This window comes from Ichthyophthirius multifiliis, assembly GCF_000220395.1.
Source record: "Ichthyophthirius multifiliis unplaced genomic scaffold scaff_1120509250927, whole genome shotgun sequence".
Classification (NCBI taxonomy): Eukaryota; Ciliophora; class Oligohymenophorea; order Hymenostomatida; genus Ichthyophthirius; species Ichthyophthirius multifiliis.
This window is the reverse complement of record NW_004086366.1, coordinates 1-20,732: the sequence shown is the minus strand read 5'-3', so window position 1 is coordinate 20,732 and position 20,732 is coordinate 1. Positions and strand designations below refer to the sequence as shown.

Genomic DNA, 20,732 nt, shown 5'->3' with positions numbered 1-20,732 from the left:
AATAAATATTTAACAATATATATAAATTATATATAATTTTATATACATATTTATTAAATTTTATATATAATATTTTATTTCTATACTTATTATTTATCTAATTTATATATTTAATTTTACAAACTTTAAATATTTTTTATTTAAATTAATTTACGCACTCAAATATGATTATCAATAATATTTTATATTTTTTTAATCATATAATTAATCTTGAAATTTCTTTTATATTATAAAATATTAAATATTTTTTTATATTTTATTGTTTTATAATTTTTTTTTTATGTTTGAAAATTTATAAAATTAATTTATTTTCATTTTGTTTTTTTTTCTTATTTTTATTTCATTAATAATTAATTTTTTTTATTTAGATTAAATAATTTTATTCTTTAATTTAAATATATATATATTATTTAAAAAATTTACAAAAAAAATAATATAAATTAATTTATATTATATAATATTACATATTTTATTAATTTTTTAATATTTTTATATATTATTTATAATATATATTTATATATTATTTATAATATATATTTATATATTATATTTTTATATTAACATAATTATTTATAAAATATATTTAACTTTTTTTAATTAGTATAAAAATCTTAAAGTAATTAGTAATATATTTTTATTTCTTAGAAAATAAATAATATTAAAAGATAATTTTATTTTATATTTTTTTTTAATTAATTTAATGTATAAGTAAATTTTATTCTTATTATTAACAAAAATACCATTTTTTAATTTTTTCTAATTTACTTTTTATTTAATTCAATTTTTTTTACTTATTATTTTATTTTATTTATTTTTATATTACTTATTTTTATTAAAATCTTTAAAAAAATATATAGATTTCTTTTAAATATATTATTTTTTTTTTATTAAAATATAAAATATAAACATTTAAAAAAATAAAAAATATTATATTATTAAATGAATATCTTACAAAAATTTTAATATTTATTTATAAAATTTTATTTATATAAAATAATATATTAATTTATCATTAATTTGTTTCATCATAGTATTATAATATTATTTCAGAAAAGCCTAATTATAAAAAAAAAAAAATATCTTTATTATATTAAAAAATAAATACTTAATAATGTTTATTTGCTTATTAGCATAAAATCGTTCCACCATTAAAAATCAAAAAACTTATTATCCAATTCAATTTTTTTATCTTATTATTCTTATTAATATTTTATCAAATCTAATCCTAAATATAAACAACATTTAGCAAGTTCAGATTCAGAAAATTATTTTAAACATAAATATTATGTATCATTACATATATTTAAACAATACTAAATAATATCTTTATCAACTTAAAAAAATAAAATAAAATTAAAAAAACTATTTTTTTTTTTTTTACATTCAAATATTTATCCATAAATTATAAGTATTTCCGAATACATATGATTTTATTGTGAAATTTAATAATTAATAAGTCTTAATAAATATTATTCGCATTATAGTATTTCATTTTTGATTTATGAATACTCATAAAATTATATATTTTGTTTATTTTTAACTTTTATTCATAAAAAAAGATTATTTTTAATTTTACTTTTTCTAAATTAAATGATGGAGCAAATTCTTCACATATTTATTTCTATGTATAATCTTTTAAAAAGCTTAATTTTATATATTAAATATCAACACTTTATTATTTGTCGTTTCCATTTTCTTCTTTTTATCTTAATAAATTTGCTGTTTTATATATTTTTGTTATAACAAAACACATGTTTATGATATCTTTTTTTTTTTAATTTAAAAAAAAATAGGTTATATTTTTTTTGTTTTGAGAAATTATACCCCTAATTTTTCTATGCTCTTCGCATGTTTTTGAAACTAAAAATATGCAAGCACCTATTATAATCTAAAAATATTAATAATAGATAATTTATTATTTAAATTATTTTATGATTAAATTAAAAAAAAACTTCTGATTTAAATTTATTTGTTGGATGACTAGAAAGTAATTAATAATAATGAATTATTTAAGAAATAGAGTTTTATGATATTTATAAAGATATACATATTTCTTCAATTAAATAAATAAATTATTCTTATTTCATTTATTAGTAATAAAAAAAAAATTATAAAATTAATCTTATATATATTATATTATATTTTTTATATTTTTAAATTTATAATAAAATTAATTAGAAAGAATTAATAATATTTCTAATTTTTATTATATAGATAAATTTTAAATTAATAAGTATAAAAAAATATATAAAACAATAAATATAATAGAGATTATTTAAAAAAGTTTGAAAAAAAATTAATAATAATAATATATAAAACTTAAGAATAAAAAAAAACATATTAAAAAAAATAAAAAAATATAAAAAAAATGAGAATGAAAATAAAAATATTATATTTTTTTTATTTTTTTTATTTATTTATGAATATATAATTAAATAATATATATATATATATATATATATATATTTATTTAATTTATATCTTTTATCTAAATAATTTAATTTTTTATTTATTTATTTTTATTTTTGTTTTGTTATATAAATATATTAATTAAATAAATATATAAATTTATAAATTATTTTATTTAGAATGTTTTATTTATATAATAATAAAATTATTATATATTTTTTTTATAAAATTATTTTTAAAAAAAATAACAGGTCCCACTGGGATTCGAACCCAGGTCAAGGGATTTAAAGTCCCCAGTACTAACCACTATACTATGGAACCTCTTAATATTTTTTTTATTAAAATATTATTAATAAGTTTATTTTAATTTATATAATTATTTAGAAATATTTTTTTTTTTTTTTAAATCTATTTAAATTTTAATTTTTAATTTTTTTTAATATAAATATTTAATAATTACTGTTAATAAGTCTTTTTTTTTTCTTAAAGTATTAATATTGTTAATTATTTTAATTTATTTTCTTTTATTTTTAAGTTTTTAAATTTCAATAAAAAATATAAAATAGTTTTTAAAATAATAATATATTTAAATAATTCATTCACAAAAAAATTATAAGCTTAATTTTTTTTAATTAATAAATACGAATAAGATTAAAATATTTATAAATAAATCAATTTAAATAATGTAAAAAAAAATATTGACTCATTCTGCTTATTCTACTTTATAAGTAACCTTAGTAGTAGTAATAGTTGTTTTAACAACAGTATTAGTAGAATAACTAGATCCACAAACATAATTACTTTAAGTACAATGACTATATGCATTACCTTAATATCCTCCTACTTAATTAGCTACAACTTTAACATCTGAAGAAATAGCAGTATGGACTGGTTTAGCTGTAATAACATATTCTTTTTTAGCTAATTTATAGCTTTGGAATTAGTTAGGAATTTCTGCCAAAACCTACTATACGAGTTCTTGATGATCATTTTAGTAATCTTAGAATTTAACAAATTAACAAATATCTCTTTTTAATTAAACTCCATCAGCTTAAGTTTTAACATCATGCCCATCTAAAGCTTTCATAGATTCGAATCTGTCGTTTCCAACACCAACTATTATTACTGACCAGGGTAGAGAACCTCCCATAGATAATAATCTTTAAGATTCTTCGAAGTCGTCAATTACACCATCAGTGAGGATTAATTATATAGTATAAATGTTTTTTTAGGCATTTTATTTGGCTATTTCCATACCTTTTTTCAAAGAAGGTCCGAAAAGGGTTGGTCCGCATAAAGTTACGTTTTTTAAAGATTCTTAATACACATTTAAAATACCATCTAATCCCAAAACGGATGGATTTTTATGATCTCCAGTTAAAGGAAAGCAATGATCAGTATCATAACTTTTGAAATTGGGATATTAAGGTACACCTCCGAAACCGAACAATTCGATTCTTTTGTCATAATCGAAAGCCAAGAGAATATTAGTAATAGCCTTCAAAGTAATTAAGTATTAGTTTTTCTTTAGATCTTAACAGTGTAATGAATTAGGGTCTGAATATTCTCCATTAGAAGCAGTAAAGTCTATATTTGCAATAACATTAATTTATTAACCACCCATTATATAATCTACAAAACAAGGCTTTGAGACTGTTACGTGCGTGCAACTTAAATGGCCCCCAAATGAGTTTTTACTATCTATAATTTCTAATTGGGCTCCTTATTTTTCTAATAATTCATTTATTGTAGTCTTTACTGAACCTATAGTTTTATAGTTTTCGGATTATTCCCAATCTCTGACATCTATTTAGAATTTTCTATTTAAATCACTCATACAAAGTGTACTTAAGGACATTTCGAAAGGTTTCCAAACAGGCTCATTATTATCCATTATTGTTTCTGTTTGGCCTACGAAAATTTTTTCTCCATTATCATTTAAGTAGAAGAATTATAGGAAAGGATCGCTTTTGGAAAATGTATCCATATTTTTCAATTTACGGCCTGCCCAGGTCCATTAGACACAGTTTGTACCTACGTTTCCTGCTCTCATGTGGATTTAACCAGTTTTATCTATCTTATTAGGACAAACGACGCTTAATGTGAAGTTATTTGTAAGATCGATTATAATATCAACAAGAGTAGTGTTTACTTGACCGTAAAGAGTGTCTTTTCCAATAGTGTGGACTTCCCATACTTCTATTCTGATGTTTTATATTTTTGTAAGCTAAAAAAGGGTATAGAATATTTTTGCGAATTTCGGATGAGGATCTCTTTTCATTACGTCTGTTTGACCAAGGAACTAGAATTCGCCTTTGTTTTCGTTTATGTATATTTTTAAATAGGAAGTGAAAGAACCGTCACTTCCGTTTAAGCCTGTACAGTTGAAGTTTAAACTTACTTTTTATTAGTTTTATTACATTTTTTTTTTTTTTCTTATTTTTTTTTTTTTTTTTTTTTTTTAATTTTTATTTATTTTATTTTTAATGGATTTATAATATAATTTATTTTATAATGACGTGTATTTACAAAATTAAAGATATTTTACCTTTATATTGTAGTTTTTTTTAATTAATTATTATTATTATAACCTTATATTCTGTATTATTATTTTTATTATAGTGCAGGTAGTTTTATTTATTATAATTATTTTTTATACATGTATATATTTTATAATTTTATTCACTTATTATTGATTTAAAAAAAAAGGATAAATATAATTTGTATTTCAAACATAAGTTTGGAAATAGTTATAAAAAAGATTATTTAATAATAATAATTTTTATTATTGTATTGAAAATTTTTTTTAAAGTATTTAATAATTATTTAAATAAATACATTTTTAATATAATATATTAAAAAATCTAAAATATTATATGAAATAACAGTGTATATATTATTTTATATAAAAAATAATAATTTTTTATTTTAAATTAATATTATTTTTAATGTATTTAAATAAAAATATTTTGTTAAGTTAATAATGACTAAAATATAATATCTTATAAATATAAATAATATTAAAAAATATATATCCTTTAAAAAAAATTGCAAAATAATCCTACTTAATATATAAATAAAAAAATAAAGATAATAAATAAATATATATATATATATATATATATGTATTTATATATTTTTATATATTTATTTATATTATTTATTAATTTTAGAATTAAATATTAAAATAATTATAATATTTTATTTATTTTTTTAACATATAACTAAAAATAAAAATAAATTTTAAGTTATATTGCATTTTATTTATTAGATTTTTAAATAAATTAATTATACAAAAATTTTTTTTTATGCTTTATATAAATATATTGAAAAGATATAAATATTTTAAAAAAAGAATTTATTTTTAAACAAATATTTTATATTAATAAACATTAAAAATAAAAATAATATAATTAATTTTTATACCTATATATATTAATAGAAATAGTAAATAACTTTTTTTTTTTTTAATATTTATAGACATAATAAAATTATCTTAAATACATATATTTTTTATTAAATATTTCTTAAAATTAATATTAAGGAAAAAATAATAATATATAATAAAATAGATTAATATTATTTTTTTTTTGTTATTTTTGATTTATTATTATTTTTATAATATATTTATTATTAAATAAATATACGAAATCTTTAATTTTAATTATGTAATAATTAATATATATTAAATTTATATATATAATAAATTAAAGTTGTATATATAAATCTCAAATATATTTATTTTTTTTAAAAAAAATTAATAAAATTCTTTAAAAAAACAGGGATTCCTTTTTATTAATATAATAATAAAAAAATCGCAATATCTATAACCGCATAAATAACTTCCAACAGTTTTATCTATATGTTAATACAGCTTTTTCAATTCATAATTTCCTACTAAGTATTTTTCTAATTACCATCCGTCTTTGTCTTATTTTATATAATATTTTGTCAATTATAAAGCTAATATTCCATTCCATTATATAAATTATTATTTCTTTAATTATTTCTCACATTTCAATATTTAAAAAATAATAAAGTTATTATTAATATAAATTTATTAAATTAAAATATTTCCAGATTTATATATAAATTAAAAAGAATAAAAAATATATTTGCAAAAAATATGCAAATAGTAATTAAAAATAATATAAAACTTAAAAATGTATTATGTTTTTGGTATATGTATATTTATATTATGATTTGCCTAAAACATAGCATGAAAAAAAAAATATCCGATTAATTTAACTAAAAACAATAATAAAAAAATTCATTTTAAAAATAAATGTTAATTTTAAATTATTTAATATATATATGTAATATATATTTCATAAACTAAAAATTTCAATGAAAAGTCTTTTGTGTTATTATTTAATTATTAAATATAAATTTATATAAAAATATGTATTAAAAATACATTTATATATATATAAATAAATAATTTATATATATTTTTTATATTTTTAATATGTTTAATTGATTAATTATTTTTTTTAATAAATTTTTTAACTATTTTTTTTATTTTATTTTAATTTAAATTATTTTATTTTATATGAAATAAATAAAATATATTTTAATTCGTAAAAATTGATTATTATTTTAAATAAAATAAAATTTTACAATATATTAAATATTTTAAAATACATAGAATATAAAGTAATTCTATTAATTGAATATTAGTTTTCCATAAATTTTTTTCTTAATTTTATTATATTTTATAATACTTACATATTATTATACATAAATATATATATATATTTTTTTCAATCTAATTAAAATAAATATATATTTTATATATTGATATATTTTTGAAAAAAATAAAAATAGATATATAAAATATTTATTTCTTATATTTTTTTTTTTAATTTTTTTTTTTTTTTATTATTTGTTTTTTTTTTATTAAATAAAAATTAATTAATTATCTTTTTTAAAAAAATATAATCACTATATACATTTTTTATTATTAATCTTGTATTTTTTTTTTTTCAAACAAACAAAAATTTAAACATAAATATATATAAAATAAATTATATTCATACAAGTAAAGGATTTACTACAGGTTTAAAATCGTAAAAAAGTCTAATTTCGTCTTCTTAAACAATACCACATTATTATAAAGTCTTATTATTATCTAAAGTCTCTTCTGGGCTGTACCTATCTCTACAAATTTTTATATGATTAATAGCTCCTTAATGCATTTCGCAAATTTTCTATTTAATATATTCTAATCTTGTAGTTATAGGCACTTAGTGTAATTTTAACGTTAAAACTTCATTTATAGGGTTAGCAAGTTTTATAATTAAATTTACTTTAGGTGTCACTATATCTGGATCTTAATATTCTGGCAAATCATATAGAGGAGGATCATATTCTTTGGGAGCTTTTCCTTATTTTTCTTTCCTTTTTTTTTCCTCCTTTTTTCCTTTTTTAACCATATTTTTTTTTATAAAAATTTGTATATTTATATTATTCTGAAAAAAAAAAATAACTTTTTATTTTTTGTTTTAAAAAAAAATAATAAAATATTTAATAATATTTTAATTTATATTTTGTTACAATAATTTTATAAATATATAATTAAAATTAAATAAAGAATTTATAAAATGGAATAAAATAATAATAATACAATAAATTTTGATGACTTCGAAAATTGCTCAGAATAAAATTATTAAGATGAAAATCAAGAAACAATAGAAAATTCAAATTCAAATTCTAAAGCATAATAAAAATCATGTTTTTAAAAATAAAATTAGATAGAAAATATTTAAAAAAATGAATAATTTATAAAAAAAAATATTTAAATTAAATAAAATTTAGATTAATAATTATAATAAAATTTCATTTAAAATAATTATTTTTAAAATGATGAAGAAAATTCTTTAATTGAAATTAAATAAGATAGCTTTTTTAACTAATAAGATTAAAATATAAAAGATTGCTTTTTAAACGAAAAAAAAAGAGCTTTTTAAATGATAATAAAGTTAACTTTTTAAATCGAAAAAAAAAGTTTTTTAAAATAATAGAATAAGTGAAATATTTTTAAAAGAAGAATTTAAAAAAGATCTTTTAGAAGAATAAAAAAATGGAAATTTTTAAAAAGAAGAAAATAATTTTTTCGAAAAAGAAAAAAATAATTTTTTTGGATATGAAAAAAATAGTTTATTTGATAAAAAAAAAGTAAAGAAAGCAATTTTTTTGAGGAATAAAAGGAAATTAATTTTTTTGATTAAAAAAAATAAAATACTAATTCAGAAAATCCTTTTAAAATATTAAAAAAATGCAATATCCATACTTTTGAAAAAATATATTATTTTTGTACTAATTGTTGTTAGTTTAATTTATGTGTAAAATGCATTAATAATCATAAAAATCATGAAATTATTCATTAGAATTAAGCTTTTTATACTTTAGCAAAAAAATAATCTAAATTAAAATAAAATATATAGAAAATAGAAGAAATTCAAATAAATGAATAAAATAATAAAAACTTAATTTAATAGATATTTGATGATATATATAAATGTTTATATGAAAAATAAATATAGTCAATCAATTATATATAAGAAATAGAAAATAAAATATTGAGAGATAATAAGGAAGAAAATGAATAATTATAAAAATAAATAGAATCTTTAAATTAATATATTTAAATGAATAAATTAAATACGGGAGAGAATTCTTTAAATGAAGAATTATTAAAAGAGGAATTTTTTTTCGAGTAAAATGTTTAATTGTAGATTTTAATTAATAATTTGAAAGGATTTTAATAATAAATTATAGAAAATGTAAATAATTTTCATTTTTTTTGCAGAATTTATTAAGAAAATAAAAATTCATTAAAATAAAAACTTGATTAAATAAAAAAAAAATACTTTTTTCACGAAGTTATACAAAATCAGTTTCTTAAAGTGAAAGTTTTAAGAAAAAAATTATAATAAATCGCTTGAATTTAATTCAAATAATATCTTATTTTAACATTAAATTTTAAAAATTAATTAATTTAATAATCATGAAAAATAACTATTTAATGATTTAAATAAATATAAAAGTTTATATAATTAAGCAAAAACATTATTTTTTAAATGAATTTGAATTATTTAATTTAAAATACAAAAATATAGAAAAATATAAAAATAAATATATGTTAATGCATATTTATTTATTAATTTTAAAAAAATTTATATATTAAAATAAACATTATTTATTAAATAAAAAATTATAAAAAACTAAATATATAAAAAATAATAATTTAAATTTATTTATTTTTTTAATAAAAGAAATTTTAAATTTATTTTATACTAAATAAAAATATATTATTAATATTAAAAATATAAAATAAAAATTGAAGAAAAAGAATGATATAACTATAATTATATAAAAATTTAAAACTAATTATTTAATTTAAATTAAAGATTTGATAAAATTATAAGAATTATAAATTTTAATTAGAAAATTAAACAAAAAAATGTAAAAAAATAATATCTTGAAAAAATAAATTATTTATTAAATTTAAATATTAATAAATTAATTTATTTTATCTTAAAAAAAATATAAATATATATATATATTTAAATTATATATTTAAAAAAAATATATATATATTATTATATTATAGATAAAAATATATTAATTATTATAATTTATATGTTTCAATAAAAATTAATTTATATATTATAATTATTTTTATTTTAATAATAGATTAAATTTTAACTAAAATTATATATAATATTAATATATTTAATTTTATTTTTTTATTAAATATATATATATATATATATAAATATATATTTTTTTTTTAATTTTTATTAAAATTTTTTTATGAAATACAAAATTAATAAAATGTTATATATAAATTAAAAAAAATATATTTATATATATAAAATAATAATTAATTTATATATAATATTAATTTATTTTTAAAAAATAAATTATTATTCTTTATATATATATTATTTTATTGATAAATATTATATAATTGATTTAAAAAATAATATTCATTTTTTTATTCAAAATTAATTAATTGTTATTATTTAAAAAATATATTTATTAATTTAAAAAAATAAAACTTCAATAAAAATATATTTTAACTTAATTTTATAAAATGTAGTTTTAGCATATAGAAGTAAAAATAATCAAATTAAAAATATAAAAATAAAAAGGAATTAGTTAATCTTATAAATAACAATATTATTTATTAATAAGTCCAAAAGATAAAGAATATTTGTTAAAATATATCGTTAATAAACGAAGCATCAATATAATAAGATAGATTTTATTCAAATTTAAAATTAATAGAATTTAATTAAGATTAAATAATAACAAATATAAGTATTAAATGATATATATATTTATATATATATATATATATAAATATATATTATATACATATAGTAATATATTTATTTATATTTTTTATTATTAGATGATTATGTTAATTAATTTTTTATTATTTTAAGAGGATAAGTAGGTATATATACTAAACCTAAATAAAAAAATAGACTTTGTAAAAGCGATTAATTTGTTTTACTTAAGGTTCTTAATATTAATGAATATTTTAATGATATAGCCTTAATTAATAATTAAAAAAGTTTACTTTCGTTTGTTTGTTTTTAAGAAAAAACATTATGCCTAAGTATAGAAAAGTAGATATTTTAATCTTATTTATCATAATAATGTCTTTTAAAATTATCTTTTACATTAAATTTTTTAAGATAATTACCTATTTTTTGGTCTTGGAATGAAGATGATTTAAGAATTCTTTATTAGGTATCATTTTATTAAAATTGTATAAATAAATAACCTGCCTTTTTAGAAGGAGAAACAGCTAAATATATGTATATAATAAGAGAAGGTGAATTTAGAGTAATATAAAAAAGCTAAAAAAAATTATATAGATATATATATAAAGATATATATATATTTATATATATATATATAAAAATATATATAAATATTTATATATATTTTTATAAATATATACATATATATTTACATATATATATAGTTATCTAAACATTATAATTAAGTTAGAATTCGTAAATTTTATGATATTAAATTTCGCGAAAAAGATTAAAAAAGTGAAAAAATATAAAATTATTAAACAATGAAAAATTTAAAGCTTGAATTATTACAAAAAATGGATATATTTGGATAAGAAGAGTTATTAATTTAAAAAATAAAAACAAGAAAAATACTAGATTATATTCAGTTATTTGCGAATCGAATTTTGGAGGAAAACTCGTAATGTTTAATAAAAGTACAGTAATAAACATTATTTTGAAAAATGAAAAATCTAAATAATATATATTTACATAAATTTAAAATAATTAAAAAAACGCATAAAAAAATCTTGACAACGTCTCTGAATATATTTCTAGTGCAAATATAGATGTGCTCGAGAAAAATTTAAATCAAGAAAATACTATAAACTAATTACTTATAGAAAGTTTAAATAAAAAAAACTTATATAATAATAGATAGGTATCTACTTCTATGTCAAAAACACGGTCTGTTGTTTTTTATAAGACTTCTCATAATAAACACCATTCTTAGTTACCGAAATTAAAATATACAAATGAAGAAAAAGAAGGCAAAGCAGATTAACATGTGGATTAAAAAGATTTCTTTTTTTAAAATTAAAAATAATAATTATATTTATAAAAATAAAATTAAAAAAATAATAAGTAAAAATTAAATTTATAAGATTGTAATTATTCGAATTTTATATATGAAAAATGTACTGATTTTAATATAAATCATTCATAAAATCCTTTGTATGCAAAAGGAAATTTTAAAAATGAGGAAGGATAAAGAGGAGAAAGATATTTAGGATTAGAAGCTGAGAAAAATCATCAATTTGAATTCTAAAAGGCTTAATAAAAAGTATTAGGTTAATTGTTTGATTTAAAGGCTATGAGAAATAATTTAATTTAAAAATGAATAAAAAAATATATAAATATATATAAATATATATATATATATATATATATATATTATATATTTATTTATATATATATTTTTCTATTTTTATTTACTTTAATAAATAATTTAAATTTTTTTTTTATATTATTTATTTATTAAATTTTTATAGTTTTTATATTTTTTTTTATTTATTTTTTTTCATTTTATTAATGGAGCTGAATTTAATTTTAAGTTTTATTAAAAGTCTGTATTTTATATTTATATTTATTTTTAAGATTTCGCTAGTCTACGCTTTTAGTATAAAGGGTTAATATCTATTTAAAGTCTCGGATGTCGAAACATTTCTATTATTTTTAAGGATTATTTTTATAAATCTTCTTCTTCATTTAATTATATAGACAAGCTTTTAAATGAATTAGCTTTTTTTGTTGTTGTGGTCAAAAATTATTAATTAAATTTAAAAATGTTATATTTTAAATCTTTCTTTACTTGTTTTTATTATATTTTAATACAGTTTCCCATTTTTTTTTATACTTTTTTTTTTTATTTTTTTTATTTTTTATATAATTTTTTTTTCTTTATATTTTATTTACAAAAAAATATTACGTTAATTCATAATTGTAATTTTTATAGTTACGTTATTTTAAAATATAATGTTATTTAATTCTTGTTTTTTTTAAGAAATACATATAATTATATATATAAAAGAATAAGAATATCATTATATGTTTATTTGACATATTTATTATAATCTAATTTAATTTTACTATAAAGAAAAGTAAATGATTTAGTATATATATAATTCTATATATATATAAATAAAATTGTTAAAAAAGATTAAAAAAATAAAATAAAATAATTTAAAAATTAATACATAAAAAGTAAAAATTAATTTAAAAATTATAAAAATAAAAAAAATTTTAATTTTAAAAAATCGTAATTAAGATACTTTTAACAATAATTTTTAATTTTTTTAAATAAAAATTAATGTCTTTTTTTAAAAAAAGTTTATTTTTAAATAGTTATACTAAATTATTATTTTAATATTTTTATACATTTTTATTTTTGTTTAATTTTTGAATTTTTTTTGTTAAAAAAAATATTCTAATAATTTTTATTCTAAATAAATAAAAAAAAAAACACATATTAATAAAACATAAAATTTAGAAGAAAATAATATTTTTATTTTTTTTTAATAAGCATATCATTTTAAATAATATGTTTTATTTATATTATTATTATAATCTTTACAATTAGATTAAGTAATTTTAGTCTCATTGTTTTCTCCTTTATGGTCCTCTTAAATATTATCCTCAAACCTAATAACTTTTAATGATTAAAACTTCTATTATTATAAATTATTAATTTAACTTTCTGTAAGACAAGATATTTGATAATTTACGACATTATTTTTAAATATGGTATTCATTTTAAATTATCTATAATATTATTTTTTAAGTTCTTTTTAATATTTTTTAAGCTCGATTTTCATTTAATTTCTATCTATTTTTTAAATAATTTAATCGACTAAAATCCCTTTATTTAACTTTACTGTATTTTTAAAATATTTTTGATATTCAATCAATATTTTATATATTCTTCTAATCTCACTTAATATTTGATAAATTAATATTTAATCATCTTCATTCATTAAATCATAGTATTATATTGAAAAATTGACTTAAGATTCTAAATAGTTATAATATATAACACTATCTGAAAACATAGTTTATGCTATTTATCTTATAAGTGAAAATTTCTATTATTCGTAACCTATACTTACAGTTTATTTTAAGTTTTTTATTAAAAAATTCAATAAATTATTTATTTTAAAATTTATTATTATTTCGAATTAAAAGTTTTCTATAAAAGCAGTAAAATATTTATTATCTTATTATTCTATTTTGTTTTTATCTTAATCATCGCCTTCTTCTTATTAATCTTCAAATGTTTCTTAATCTTCTTATTTTTCTTCTTTTACTTCCTCTTATTCTTCATATTATTCTTATAATTCTTATTCTTCTTATTCATCTTATTCTTATTATTCTTCTTATTCTTCTTATTCTTATTATTCTTCTTATTCTTCTTATTCTTATTCTTATTCTTATTCTTATTCTTATTCTTATTCTTATTCTTATTCTTATTCTTATTCTTATTCTTATTCTTATTCTTATTCTTATTCTTATTCTTATTCTAATTCTATTCTTATTCTTATTCTTATTCTTATTCTTATTCTTATTCTAATTCTAATTCTTATTCTTATTCTATTTCTTATTCTTATTATTATTATTATTATTATTATTATTATTATTATTATTATTATTCTTATTTCTACATTACTACACATTTATTTTAATATTCTTCTTATTATTAATCTTATAATTATTATTTATATATTTCTTATTTTTTAATATTTCTTTTTCTTTTTCTTTTCTTTTTTTTTCTATTTGATATTTTATATATTTCTGTTTTTATTCATTTAATTCTATTTATTTTTATTCATCAGTATCAAATTATTATTGATTTTGGTTTTTGATTTAATTTAGATTTTCATTTTCATTTTCGATTTCTTTTTCTTTTTATTTATATTCATCATAATCATCTTAATCTTATTTGTTAAATTTTATTAAATCTGAATTAAATTTGTTATTTATATATTCTTATTGTTTTAATAATTATTATTACTATTATTATGATTATTATTATTATTATTAAGTTTAATATTAATATTATTATTATTATTATTATTATTATTATTATTATTATTATTATTATTATTATTATTATTATTATTATTCGTTACATAGCAAGTATAAATCAATATTATTTGACAATCTCATTAAATAATCATAATAATCTTTTAGTATAATATTTTCTAGTATATTTTCTTATATTTATATAGATTTTATATTATTTTAAGCAAAATAATTATTTGTTTAATTATCCGATTATCTTAATATTATAGGATTTATTTTTAAAAAATATTAAGAGAATTATCTATCAGTTGAAATAATCATAATATGGCATAGATATAGTAATTTTAATTTTATTTTAAAAGAAATTTCTTTTAAATTATTTATACAATTAAATAATTAATTTAATTTTTTTAATATTGTTTTTTATTTTTATTCATTATAAATAAATTTTTCAATAAATAATAAATCTTAATCTCTAATTTGCTTCAAATCTTAATTTAATATATTAGTATGTTTTCCAAATATAGTATCTATTTCTTTTTCATTTATTTTATCTTTATATTTTTTCCATACAATTCGCCAAAATTAACTCATGATTTTTTTTTTATTTTATATAATATATAAATAATAAGATAAAATGAGTTTTAAAAAAATAAAAATAAAAAAAAATACAAAAATAAAAAGAATAATTTTAAAAAAAAATTGTATAAATATATTTATACGTAATAAATTAAATACATATATATTTTTATTATATATATATATCATACTAAATTTTAACCTTAAATTTATATAGAATTATGCATATATCTTTAATTGTGCATATTTTATAAAAACTAACATTTATTATCATATACATTATATCTTACATAATAAAATATAAATAAATTAAAAAATAAAAAAAATTAAATTTATAAAATATTAAATATTAAATATTAAATATTAAATATTAAATATTAAATATTAAATATTAAATATTAAATATTAAATATTAAATATTAAATATTAAATATTAAATATTAAATATTAAATATTAAATATATATAAATCTATTACAATATATATTTATATATATATATATATTATAATATTTTATTTATAAATTTTTTATATTATTTTTATATTTATTAATACATTTCTACACTATCTAATGGATTATTATTAAAACCTCCAAAAATAATTATGCTTTTTTAATCATTAGTTACTACAGCACTAAAAGAGCATCTTCTTTAATTAATACAACTTATTTATTGCCATTAATTATTTTAATCATTAAATTTTTCAATATTGTTTAAGTAAATACTACCATCAAATCCTCCTATTACATAAATTCCATTTTGTAAAGTTACCATAACACATTCTCTTCTGGCTTATTTCATAAAAGGAATTAATTCCCAAGAATTTTTTTTTATATCATACCTTTCAGCACTATTTAAACATTAATTATATTATCCTCCGAAACCTCCTACTGCATATATTTTATTATCTTTTCCTAATGTATACCCAAAATCGCATCTTTTTTCAAACATAGTTTATAAATTTTAATTAACATAATTATCATAATCATAAACTTCTAAATTATTTTCTATTTCGTAAGTATTTTTTCCTCCAAAAACATATATATTGTCTATTTTTTATAATTTTAATATATTTATTATAGATATTAAAGAAAAAACAAAAATTATACTATTTCCTATATTAATAACTCCAAATCCTGTTTTTTTAGTCAATAAATATAAATAACTTTAATAAATTTAATTTGTTTTAGGATTAAATTCCTCACATGTTTATAATTTATTATTTTCCTATAAATATTTATATAAAAATACATTTAATTTTTATTTTTCTTTCTAATTTACATGCTTTCCTCCTAATATTAAAATATTTCCGTTTGTTAATTAAACTAATCCGAATTTAGTTTTTTTCAAATTAATATTTTTTAAAGTTTCCCATTTATTATTTTATATGTTATATCTTTCTATAGTACTTTTATATTCATATGCAAAGCCTCCAAATATATAAATATAATTGTTTTATTATGAAGACGTAATTAATGAAAAATCACACTTATTTAATTATATATATTATTTACAATTTTATATATGTATACTTTATTTATATATGTTTCTGTATAATCAGTTCTATTTGTTTTCTATATGCTATTGTTTTCAATGTTTTTATTTTTGGTGGACTATTAATTTCCAAAAAATTAAGGACTTTATTCTTCTATGTTTTCTGTTTTTTATTTTTTTATATTAAATTATTTTCTTCATTTGAATAATAATAATTCTATTAGCTAACTTAATGCCTATAATAACTTTTTTTAGAATATATATATTTTTAAATATTATTTTAGATATTTTACATTGCATTTTATTTGATTGGGGATATTGAATTAAAAGAAGAATTTTTTTTAAATTTTAAAAAGAATCAGTATTTTCTTTATTTTATATTATTTATAATTTTCTTTAAGATTTTTATAAATTATCATTATTTTAGAATTTTTTTATATTTTATTCTTGATTTTCACTAACAAAAAAGTTTAATTGCATTTTTTCTTTAATTAAATTTCTTTATTCATGATAATTAATTATATCAGTTTTTATTCCTAATTAACCTTTATTAAAATTAATTATTTTAAAAAATAATAAATATACTTAAATTTATTATAGCTTGATTTTTTATTAAATTTAAAGAAGATGCATCGTTTGAATCACTAATTTTAATTATTATTAAATAAAAAAATATGTATGGTTATTACTTATTTTCATTCATAGAAATGTGGTTTGTTCCGCATTTATTTTTAGCAATTTTGTTAGTTTAATTTATATTTTAGTAAAAAACATCTTCAATAAGATTTGATTAGTCGGTTTATTCTTTTATTTAAATTTAATTTGATTCTTTATTATTTATAGTATTTAAGCATTTATTTTTAAAACTTTTTTTAAATAATAAAATAAGAAATAAGAATTTTTTTTTTTTAAAAAAAAATGCACTTTAAAGTAAAAGTTTATTTAACTTATTTTTTTACTTTTTTTTTTTACTATAATTAAGTTTATAATTATTATTATTAAAATGATTATAATTATTATAATTATTATTATTATTATTATTATTATTATTATTATTATTTTTATAACTATTGCTTTTATTATATTTTTTATTTATATTATTTTGTATTACTTTATTTATTATTTGTTTGTTTTTATTAGTTAATATTAGTATTTTTTTTATTAATTTAATTTTTTAAATCTACACTGATATTTTATATTAATTTTTATATAATATTTATTTTAGTTTCCTTACTAAATATTAAATTAAACTATTAAAATTAAAAGTTCTCAATAGATTATAATGGTTACATTAATTAAAGGATTTCTTATAAATTTTAAGATAAATACTATATATCATTAAGGTTATTTAATTATGTATAATTATTTTCAAAATAATTTAAAGATTCAATAAATTTTTTTAATTAGTAATCAAAATTATAAATTCTATCTTATTAAATTAAAAGTTCCTATTGAATTTTATAATTTAATTATTTTTATTCTTATTCTAATTTTAATCTGATATCATTAAAAAAAGTTAAAGCTTATATTTCTTATTATTATGCCTAATATATACAATATATATATATACATATAAATATATAGATATAAATATATATTATAAATATTTTTATTTATATAATTAACATAAAATTTATTTTTAAATTTTATTAATAATTTATTACTTTTTCTTATAAATCAATCAAATTTTTTTTATTTTATTAAATCAAATCAAATATTTTTTTTCTTTTTATTTACTATTTATATATATTTTTTGAATTTCTTATTTTTATTTTTAAACTGAATTGCTTATTGAATCTATTTAATGTTATCTATGTCCATCTTCTAAAATACAAGAAATACATAATAATTATTTATCTACCTCACAAAATGCTATATTTTATTTTAAAATTTATATTTTTAATTACAAATATTTATTAATTTTTTATTTAAACCTTCAAACTTTTTACAATGCTTTATACATATTTCAACATTGTTTATTATACATAATTTCTCATTATTTATATTTTTTTATTTGTCTATATAATTAAAATTATTTATTATTTAATTAATACAAGCAGCATTGACATTAGCTGATAACTTGTTATAATTAATAAGTGCTAAATTTCTTGGAAAGCAATTAATTAATTCTGCTTTGTTTTTTATTCCGCACTCAGGACATATTAAACATTAATCTTTATAAATTTCTTCTAGACATTTTTCACATAGTGAATGACCACAATTTATTAAAAGCCTAGGTAATCTTTCTATTTCATTATATAAATTTTTGCAATAAAAACAATTCATTTTTTATATATTTTTTTTATCTATATAATTATATTATAAAAGAATATTTAAATTATTTTTATTTAATAAAATTGTGTTTTTATTAAAATTAATATTAAAATAATAAAGAGATAATTTATATAAAAAAAATAATGAATCAAAAATAAATAAATATAAAAAAATATAAAAAAAGTATAAGCTTAATTATATATATGTATATATATAGCATATATAATTAGAATATTTATAAATATTTTTTATATAAATTTGATAATTTAAAATTTAATTATTATTTTATTCAAAATCTTTTAATTTTAAAATAAAATAAAAAAATAAGAATATTTATAATATTTTTAAAATTTAAACATAAAAATAAAAAAAAATTTATTATATAAAAAGATTATTTTGAAAAAGTAATTTTAGTATTTATAAAAATATTTATTAATAATAATAAAAAAAAATTATATATAAAATATAGTATAATGTATAATTTTAAATTTCATTATGCTTCATCAACTTCTTCTTCACCATTTTTTTTATACCTAATAATAAATAAATATTTAATATATATATATATATATATATATATATATATAATTATATATATATATATATATATTTAATTTATATTAATTATTTATATAATTTTATTAATTCTAATATATATCAAGTACCATTTTGTTCTTTTTCCATCTACCCATTCTCCTTCTTTTTCAGTTCCTTAAGATCCAATATATATACCCCTTCCATGTTATCTTCCATTAGCCCATTAACCTTTATAAATTCTTCCTTTTTTTATATATAATTTTAAATAAAAATATTAAAATATAATATACCATCTGGCCATTAGAATACTCCATATCCATGTTTTTTATCATCTTTATATTCGCCTTCATATTTTCTACCGTCACTCCAAGAAAAAATTCCTTAACCTTCCATTTTATTGTTTTTCCATTATCCTTCATATTTTCTGCCATCTGCCCAATCATAAGTTCCCTTTCCATGAATATTATTTTTAATAAACTCTCCATAATAAGTAGAACCATCAGACCAATTGAATCTTCCACATCCATGTTTTTTCCTTCAAAATAATCTCCTTCATATCTAGCACCATCAGGCCATTCTTCTACTCCTTTCCCATGTTATTTATCATCTTACCAGTCTCCTTAATATACTGCACCATCTGTGTGTAAATATTTTCCTTTTCCATTAGCTTTATCTTCTCTCCATCTTCCTATAAATACATCACCATCACTATGTATTAATCTTCCTTTTCCTTAAGCCATATCTGTATATATATAAATATATAAAAAGATAAATATATATATATATATATATATATATATATATATATATATATATATATATT

The 20,732-nt window shown here is 14.1% G+C and overlaps 3 protein-coding genes and 1 non-coding gene across 4 annotated transcripts, besides 69 other annotated features; all 4 read right to left on the bottom strand. All coding sequences in view use genetic code 6, as the record gives it.

The window, feature by feature from the left end:
* Positions 1-16: 16 nt before the first annotated feature.
* Positions 17-75: a microsatellite.
* A 167-nt stretch (positions 76-242) lies between these two features.
* Positions 243-282: a microsatellite.
* Positions 283-446: 164 nt separating this feature from the next.
* Positions 447-586: a microsatellite.
* Positions 480-586: a microsatellite.
* Positions 484-586: a microsatellite.
* Positions 485-560: a microsatellite.
* Positions 498-586: a microsatellite.
* Positions 587-745: 159 nt separating this feature from the next.
* Positions 746-816: a microsatellite.
* Positions 782-834: a microsatellite.
* A 1,485-nt stretch (positions 835-2,319) lies between these two features.
* Positions 2,320-2,370: a microsatellite.
* Positions 2,331-2,368: a microsatellite.
* Positions 2,331-2,370: a microsatellite.
* Positions 2,371-2,438: 68 nt separating this feature from the next.
* Positions 2,439-2,466: a microsatellite.
* Positions 2,467-2,658: 192 nt separating this feature from the next.
* IMG5_113920 lies at positions 2,659-2,730 on the bottom strand. The gene has a single exon. It is a non-coding gene; the product is annotated as a tRNA-OTHER (tRNA).
* Positions 2,731-2,955: 225 nt separating this feature from the next.
* Positions 2,956-4,831, bottom strand: IMG5_113910 (hypothetical protein; the record flags this gene model as incomplete). The annotated part of the gene is made up of 1 exon (XM_004034731.1): positions 2,956-4,831. The coding sequence occupies one exon, from the start codon at positions 4,829-4,831 to the stop codon at positions 3,113-3,115; it is 1,719 nt and encodes a 572-aa protein (XP_004034779.1). The 3' UTR covers positions 2,956-3,112.
* Positions 4,830-4,893: a microsatellite.
* Positions 4,830-4,894: a microsatellite.
* Positions 4,831-4,872: a microsatellite.
* Positions 4,831-4,894: a microsatellite.
* A 616-nt stretch (positions 4,895-5,510) lies between these two features.
* Positions 5,511-5,566: a microsatellite.
* Positions 5,518-5,571: a microsatellite.
* A 153-nt stretch (positions 5,572-5,724) lies between these two features.
* Positions 5,725-5,761: a microsatellite.
* A 1,048-nt stretch (positions 5,762-6,809) lies between these two features.
* Positions 6,810-6,859: a microsatellite.
* Positions 6,860-6,889: 30 nt separating this feature from the next.
* Positions 6,890-6,939: a microsatellite.
* Positions 6,920-6,961: a microsatellite.
* Positions 6,962-7,004: 43 nt separating this feature from the next.
* Positions 7,005-7,049: a microsatellite.
* Positions 7,050-7,256: 207 nt separating this feature from the next.
* Positions 7,257-7,311: a microsatellite.
* Positions 7,261-7,285: a microsatellite.
* Positions 7,264-7,310: a microsatellite.
* Positions 7,312-7,395: 84 nt separating the features above from the next.
* IMG5_113900 (hypothetical protein) lies at positions 7,396-7,844 on the bottom strand (the record flags this gene model as incomplete). Its single annotated transcript, XM_004034730.1, has 1 exon — positions 7,396-7,844. The coding sequence occupies one exon, from the start codon at positions 7,842-7,844 to the stop codon at positions 7,443-7,445; it is 402 nt and encodes a 133-aa protein (XP_004034778.1). The 3' UTR covers positions 7,396-7,442.
* Positions 7,800-7,838: a microsatellite.
* A 494-nt stretch (positions 7,845-8,338) lies between the features above and the next one.
* Positions 8,339-8,414: a microsatellite.
* Positions 8,347-8,417: a microsatellite.
* Positions 8,410-8,514: a microsatellite.
* Positions 8,504-8,549: a microsatellite.
* Positions 8,550-9,231: 682 nt separating this feature from the next.
* Positions 9,232-9,273: a microsatellite.
* A 660-nt stretch (positions 9,274-9,933) lies between these two features.
* Positions 9,934-10,020: a microsatellite.
* Positions 9,960-10,047: a microsatellite.
* Positions 9,971-9,995: a microsatellite.
* A 120-nt stretch (positions 10,048-10,167) lies between the features above and the next one.
* Positions 10,168-10,197: a microsatellite.
* A 78-nt stretch (positions 10,198-10,275) lies between these two features.
* Positions 10,276-10,325: a microsatellite.
* Positions 10,302-10,364: a microsatellite.
* A 383-nt stretch (positions 10,365-10,747) lies between these two features.
* Positions 10,748-10,818: a microsatellite.
* Positions 10,819-11,295: 477 nt separating this feature from the next.
* Positions 11,296-11,412: a microsatellite.
* Positions 11,297-11,412: a microsatellite.
* A 944-nt stretch (positions 11,413-12,356) lies between these two features.
* Positions 12,357-12,425: a microsatellite.
* A 35-nt stretch (positions 12,426-12,460) lies between these two features.
* Positions 12,461-12,527: a microsatellite.
* Positions 12,506-12,538: a microsatellite.
* A 313-nt stretch (positions 12,539-12,851) lies between these two features.
* Positions 12,852-12,890: a microsatellite.
* Positions 12,855-12,921: a microsatellite.
* A 1,360-nt stretch (positions 12,922-14,281) lies between these two features.
* Positions 14,282-14,660: a microsatellite.
* Positions 14,289-14,609: a microsatellite.
* Positions 14,341-14,660: a microsatellite.
* A 17-nt stretch (positions 14,661-14,677) lies between these two features.
* Positions 14,678-14,746: a microsatellite.
* Positions 14,713-14,749: a microsatellite.
* A 255-nt stretch (positions 14,750-15,004) lies between these two features.
* Positions 15,005-15,127: a microsatellite.
* Positions 15,128-15,672: 545 nt separating this feature from the next.
* Positions 15,673-15,709: a microsatellite.
* An 81-nt stretch (positions 15,710-15,790) lies between these two features.
* Positions 15,791-20,651, bottom strand: IMG5_113890 (kelch motif family protein, putative; the record flags this gene model as incomplete). The annotated part of the gene is made up of 4 exons (XM_004034729.1): positions 20,200-20,651; positions 20,038-20,152; positions 16,161-16,653; positions 15,791-15,890 (listed from the first exon to the last, which is right to left on the bottom strand). The coding sequence occupies exons 1-4, from the start codon at positions 20,647-20,649 to the stop codon at positions 15,791-15,793; spliced, it is 1,158 nt and encodes a 385-aa protein (XP_004034777.1). The 5' UTR covers positions 20,650-20,651.
* Positions 15,898-15,947: a microsatellite.
* Positions 15,901-15,936: a microsatellite.
* Positions 15,943-16,067: a microsatellite.
* Positions 16,084-16,150: a microsatellite.
* Positions 16,085-16,155: a microsatellite.
* Positions 18,082-18,163: a microsatellite.
* Positions 18,122-18,202: a microsatellite.
* Positions 18,122-18,236: a microsatellite.
* Positions 18,645-18,705: a microsatellite.
* Positions 18,646-18,705: a microsatellite.
* Positions 19,054-19,102: a microsatellite.
* Positions 19,523-19,561: a microsatellite.
* Positions 19,916-20,010: a microsatellite.
* Positions 19,927-19,982: a microsatellite.
* A 3-nt stretch (positions 20,652-20,654) lies between the features above and the next one.
* Positions 20,655-20,731: a microsatellite.
* Between the last annotated feature and the right edge of the window lies 1 nt (position 20,732).